Raw genomic sequence first — 6,069 nt, 5'->3', positions numbered from 1 at the left:
GGGCGGGGGAGGCAGGAGGGGCGGCCACCGGTCCTTGGGCCCCAGGGGCTGGCTAGGGCACAGAATGCTTGGAAGACCCCCCAGGAAGAACGGTTCTGTAGAAGGAACACTGGGAGAAGAGCCAGAAATCACAGTTCCAACCTTGTCTGTACGTGCTGAATGACTATGGCCAAATCACTTGGTTCCTCTGAGCCTCAGTTTTCTCATCCATTAAATGGGGGTGACTTTACCAGCCCTGGGATCACCAGATTTGAGAAGATGGTTGTGGAGGTGCTCTGTAAGCTGTGCTTTGCCTCCCCTTCACCCCCAAGAGGATTAGTTGTTGCTAGAGCTAGTACATGCTCACGTCTGAACAGTGAGAAAATACCAACACGTCACAAAATAAGCATTCAAAAGACACTTTCTTGAGCCCTGGCCCCAGAAGCTGGTCATCCCAGATGGGCATGACAACCTCTCCCCATGAGCAGGCGTGATCCTCCTGCGGCTGGACCGGCTCCGGCAGGCTGGCTGGGAGCAGATGTGGAAGCTGACAGCCACGCGGGAGCTTCTCACCCTGCCTGCCACCTCACTGGCTGACCAGGTCTGGGGGAGCTTTTGAGGGGGGTGGGGCAGGCTCTGGGCCGAGATGTGATGGTTGTCTCTGCCCAGGACATCTTCAATGCCATAATCAAGGAGCACCCGTGGCTGGTGCAGCCCCTGCCCTGTGTCTGGAACGTGCAACTGTCAGACCACACGCTGGCTGAGCGCTGCTACTCAGAGGCGTCCGACCTCAAGGTGAATGGGGTAGGGGGACCGGGTGGTGGTGATGGGCCCAGGATTGGGGACTCCTGTTCCCTGCTCCCATCCCCCCGCCGATGCCCTCCCTGGTCCCAGGTGATCCACTGGAACTCACCAAAGAAGCTTCGCGTGAAGAACAAGCATGTGGAATCCTTCCGCAACCTCTACCTGACCTTCCTGGAGTACGATGGGAACCTGCTGCGGAGAGAGCTCTTTGGGTGCCCCCGCCCGCCCCCTCCTGGGGCCGAGCAGGTGAGAGGGAGCCGCCTTCCCTTCCCTCTGGGAGGCTCTAGCCCTCTGCTCTGGTGGGACCCGGCCTTGTCTGGGGCTTGTCCGCCTGCCCCACCCAGCCCGTCCTCCTCTCCCCCATCCCCTCAGTTGCAGCGGGCCCTGGCGCAACTGGATGAGGAGGACGCATGCTTTGAGTTCCGGCGGCAGCAGCTCACTGTGCACCGTGTGCACATCACCTTCCTGCCCCACAAGCCACCACCCCCCCAGCCCCACGATGTCACCCTGGTGGCCCAGCTCTCCATGGACCGGTGAGGGTGCCGAGGGCAGCCCCAGGGAGCACGGTGTGGTCTGGGACTGGGGGTTTCGAGAGGAGGGTTCCACTTGGTGGAAGGAAGAGCTCTTACTGCCTGATGCTTGAGGAGTTCCAGGAGTTGGAGACACCGGAGATGGTGGAAGGAGCTTGGGCTTTGGGAATCATTCAGATGTCTGGAACTGCCCCTCCGTAGCTGTGGGACCATGGGCAAGGCTTAAAATCTCTGGCCCTCAGTTTCCTCATCTGTCAAATGAGAAAGTACCCACCTTGTGGGGTAGTCGTGAAGATTAAATAAGAGCATGTCAAAAAGCGCCTGGAAGGTGCTCAGCAAGTCACTTGAGGGGGTGTCTGTGGCAGCTAACGCGGGAGGTATCCCAGCCCTCCCTGGGCTGACCACTCCCCTCACCCCAGGATGCAGATGCTGGAAGCCCTGTGCAGGCACTGGCCGGGCCCCATGAGCCTGGCCTTGTACCTGACAGACGCAGAGGCCCAGCAGTTTCTGCGTTTCGTGGAGACCTCGGTGGTGCTCTCCGCCCGGCAGGATGTGGCCTACCACGTGGTGTACCGTGAAGGCCCCCTCTACCCCATCAACCAGCTTCGCAACGTGGCCTTGGCCCAGGCCCTCACGCCTTACGTCTTCCTCAGTGACATTGACTTCCTGCCTGCCTACTCCCTCTACGACTACCTCAGGTGGGCGGAGGGAGAGGGAGGGCATGTGATGGGTGTGGATGGGGTGGGGGGAAACCCGCGGGACCCTGGCGAGTGTGTCCCTGCTCCCTTCTGGGCTGCAGTGTCCTCTGTAAAATGGGGGCTGCATTTGGGTGGGGGCCATGTCGTTTCTCTGGGCTGCCTAGGAGAGCGACAGTCTGGGACCTGCTCCCACAGCAGCTCCACGTGTGTCCAGTGGGCTTCAGGGTGAGCTGGCCCCTGAAGTCGGGTCCTACATCTAATAAAAGTAAGAGAACCACTGGGCCCAGCGCCGGAGGCAGAGCCTTCCTAGCTCTCTCCTGTTCATGGGTGCTCCATCCTCAGGGCCTCCATCAAGCAGCTGGAGCTGGGCAGCGGGCGGAAGGCAGCTCTGGTGGTGCCCGCATTTGAGACCCTGCACTACCGCTTCAGCTTCCCCAGTTCCAAGGCCGAGCTGCTGGCCTTGCTGGACGCTGGGTCTCTCCACACCTTCAGGTAGGAGAGGTCACTGCCCTGCCCTGGGGTTCCCCACACTGACCCCCTCCAGCCACGAGCTCCTGGCCTCAGCCTGGCTCCCCACCCTATCCTGCCCCACAGGTACCATGAGTGGCCCCGGGGTCACGCGCCCACAGACTATGCCCGCTGGCGAGAGGCTCAGGCCCCATACCACGTGCAGTGGGCAGCCGACTACGAGCCCTATGTGGTGGTGCCACGTGACTGCCCCCGCTACGACCCCCGCTTTGTGGGCTTCGGCTGGAACAAGGTGGCCCACGTCGTGGAGCTGGATGCACAGGTAAGGGTCACCTCGTTGTCTCCAGCCTTGATTTGAATACCTCCAGGCTCAGGGAGCTCATTATGCCGCAGTGGGGCACGCTGCACCGTTAGGTGGCACTATTGGGCATTCCACCCCTCTGCAGAACTAAAGCCGTCTGCCTTTGGCCCTGACTTTGGCTCTTAGCGGCTATTGAATAAATCTGCTCCCCATTCCCCAGAGCTGCCATCTCCCCGCAGCCCAGGCAGCGACTGTCCGCGTGCCCCACCCCCCAGGAATACGAGCTGCTGGTGCTGCCGGAGGCCTTCGTCATCCACCTGCCGCACACCCCAAGCCTGGACATCTCCCGCTTCCGCTCCAGCTCCACCTATCGTGACTGCCTCCGGGCCCTCAAGGACGAGTTCCACCAGGATCTGTCCCGCCGCTACGGGGCTGCTGCCCTCAAATACCTCACCGCCCTGCAGCAGCCCCGAGGCCCCACATGACCTCACACCTGCCCCCCCCACCCCTCCCCGCACACTCACTGCGGACACACGAGCCACCTTGCTGCCGCCCCACCCTCCCTGCTATTTAAATTATTTATGGTCTCTGTGGGAAGGGCTGGGGCGGCGCCTCCCTTCGCTGCTATCCTATGGCTGGGGGTCTAGTGATCCTCTGCCCCAGCTGGTTTGGGGCTGGTTCCTGCATCCTCACCTGTGACACCCCTTTTTCACAAGTAAAGTTTTAACAGTTCCTTTTCATGTTCCTCTTGGTTTGGGGCATGAGGAAGTGAGCCTGGGGAGGTGCTGAATCTGGCATGGAGGCTGCCGGGACTGGAGTGTGTCCTGTCCACCCTCCCCTGCCCCAAACCCAACACCATGAGTCTGAGAGACTTTATTTGGCTTTATTTAGTAAAATGTTAAAATAAATAAATACAAATTGATCAGCTGCTCTGTATCCCCCCCACCCCCTCAAAACAAAAATCAAACAAACAAAAACAAAAACTTTGAAGCACAAAACTCCAAATACAAGTTCTATCAAGACTGAAATCACAAAGGGCATGGACAAGAGACAGGCTGGGAGCTGGCTGGCTCTTTTCTGCTCAGAGCTTGCTGACCTCCGGCTGCCCGTCCTGTCCTGCCTGACTGCAGCTTACCCTGGGCTGAGGACCCAATGACACCGGAGAGAGGAGCAGGGGCCGGAGACTGCGGAGGGGACAGTGGAGTCCTCAGGGAGGAAGAGCCTTTGGGAGTGGGGAGTGAAGTGAATTTGTGAGCCCTGCTTTCCCTTTACAAGGGCTATTTTCAAGAGCTCCAGCGGGGTCAGCTTCCTTCCCCTTTACTCTGGTGGGAAGGCCAAGAGGAATCTTCTCAGAGGCCACCCCCTCACTTCCCGGAAAGGAGCTGATACTGAAGACGGCTTGAAGTCAGGGTGAGAACGGGTCTCCTGTTTCCTGCCAAGGGTGCCCAGCTGAGGGCTGGGGGTGAGGTCCCCAGTCTTTTAGACAGAGCAAGGTTGCCTCCATCCAACAGAAGCCATGGAATCTGGAGAACCCAGGGCCTGGAAAATGTACCTGGGCCACCATCCATCCTGCTACCAAAGAGCCTTTTGCCCCTTGGGGTAAAAGTCTCCTAAATTAAGCCCTTTGGATAAATAAGAAAGACCAAACCCTAAAAGGGAGGGAAGGGAGAAAGCCACTTTTGAGTGTGCTGTGTGAGTCGTGGGTTGGCACGAAAGCGCAAGCAGGCTCCGCTGGCCCCAAGAGAGTAAGTGTCAGAGATAGCTGGAGAGGCAGCTGCACACGCGGAGACTGAGGCGAGCAGGATACGCGAGCACCCTCACAGGAGACGTGTGGGGCGAGCAACGGCGCCCATGCACACCACCTGTTGAGCCTGAGCCAAGCAGCAGCGGGGACAGAGGCGGGCCTGTCGGGAAACCGGGCACTCACATGCCACTCACGTGGCAGCTGGAGGCTGCCACGGCCATGTTACAGGCCCCACACAGGTAAGGCCCACGAGGGGCTGCCCTGAGCTTGGTCTCCCTGCCAGGCACGACCAGCAGGCTTGCGCCAAAAGGGCCCGATAAGGAAGGAAGAAAGCAGAACTCTGGGTGAGCTCAGCAGCGGTGAGACAAGACCCAGCAGGCTCCGTGAAAGAAAAAGGACCTGCAGGCCACACTGGCAAGAAAGTGAGCAGGGATGATGACAGCAACGTGACCTCACTGTTTCCAGGGCGCATCACCTGAGCCACGGGACTGACAAGGGGCGTCCTGATCCAGGGCCCGGGGGGCAGCTCCTTCCTAGAGCGAGACCAGCCTCTCCCTGGCCTCTGAAGTGACTGCAGGCCAGCTGCTCTCAGGTGTGTCTGTCAGCAGCTACACTGGGGCACGGGGAAAAGCAGCAGAAGGGAAAAAGGGAGGGAGGGAGAGGCAGCTCCAGTGGGGCAGTCATGAACGTGTGTCTCAGGCGGCCACAGGGACCCCACAGGTCTGGAGGAACGGAGAGGGTCCTCTCTTGGCAGGACAATGAAGGAGGAGGAGACTGGCTGACTAGGGCCCTTTCTTTGCAGTAAGGGGTGCTTGGGAATTCTGAGTCCAGAATGCAGGTTCGGGGGCGGGGTTGCATTGTTTACTCCACACTAGCCGACTTGCACAGCTTATGTCTGAACTTGAGGAAGAATCCACACCCCAACCCTAGGCAAGGTCAGAGTGTGACTACTCACAGCAGCTGGCAAAACCCTGGTCAATTCCTAGCCCTGCCTCCCACCCCCAAGAACCTCCAGGCAGCTCCTTTCTGAGCAAAGGCCTCTAGTGATCACAGTTTCCCACTGCTTTCAAGAGGATAGGTATTATGTGGCAACCTCCAGCCTCTGGGCCCAGACAAGTCAAATGGGAGGGCTCCAAGACAGGGTGTACAGCCCGCCTCTGGGCTCTGAACCTCTGCCAACTATTCCTCCAACTAGTCCAGGCATCTCCCAAAGCTCCCTGACTAGACATAGCACCTGGGTTTTTGCATGAGGAAAGGGAGCTCCTTTCTTTCCCCCTCAGGCAACCCTGCAGCCAGGTCCTGACTCTGAGGCCTGTGCAGCCCCTCTGAATCCCCTCTTCTAACATCCCAGGAAGATGAACGGAAATGGTTGGTAGAGATGAGACACGTTTTACCTAAGGAGTATTTCTCTGTTGCAATTGCTTTCAGGATCCATCTCTGTCTCTCTGGGCCTAACTAGGTGAGGGAGAAACTACTGGGCCCTTTTCCGCCCCTCCTAGACTCTGGCCCTTAGGGGGCGGGCTTGGGAGAGATGCTCTGGGAGTG

At 59.1% G+C, this 6,069-nt stretch overlaps 1 protein-coding gene across 1 annotated transcript in view; it reads left to right on the top strand.

The window, feature by feature from the left end:
- The window catches only part of LARGE2 (LARGE xylosyl- and glucuronyltransferase 2), a 5,452-nt gene extending 2,187 nt beyond the window's left edge, over positions 1-3,265 (top strand). Inside the window, exons 7-14 of the mRNA XM_007455829.1 lie at positions 468-580; positions 649-774; positions 874-1,029; positions 1,156-1,316; positions 1,733-2,011; positions 2,354-2,503; positions 2,606-2,801; positions 3,056-3,265. Coding sequence (XP_007455891.1) covers positions 468-580; positions 649-774; positions 874-1,029; positions 1,156-1,316; positions 1,733-2,011; positions 2,354-2,503; positions 2,606-2,801; positions 3,056-3,265 — 1,391 coding nt within the window. The remainder of the gene's footprint in view (positions 1-467; positions 581-648; positions 775-873; positions 1,030-1,155; positions 1,317-1,732; positions 2,012-2,353; positions 2,504-2,605; positions 2,802-3,055) is intronic.
- Positions 3,266-6,069: the final 2,804 nt, after the last annotated feature.

Source organism: Lipotes vexillifer, unplaced genomic scaffold (assembly GCF_000442215.2).
Source record: "Lipotes vexillifer unplaced genomic scaffold, Lipotes_vexillifer_v1.1 scaffold977, whole genome shotgun sequence".
Classification (NCBI taxonomy): Eukaryota; Metazoa; Chordata; class Mammalia; order Artiodactyla; family Lipotidae; genus Lipotes; species Lipotes vexillifer.
This window is presented reverse-complemented; position numbering and strand designations above follow the sequence as displayed.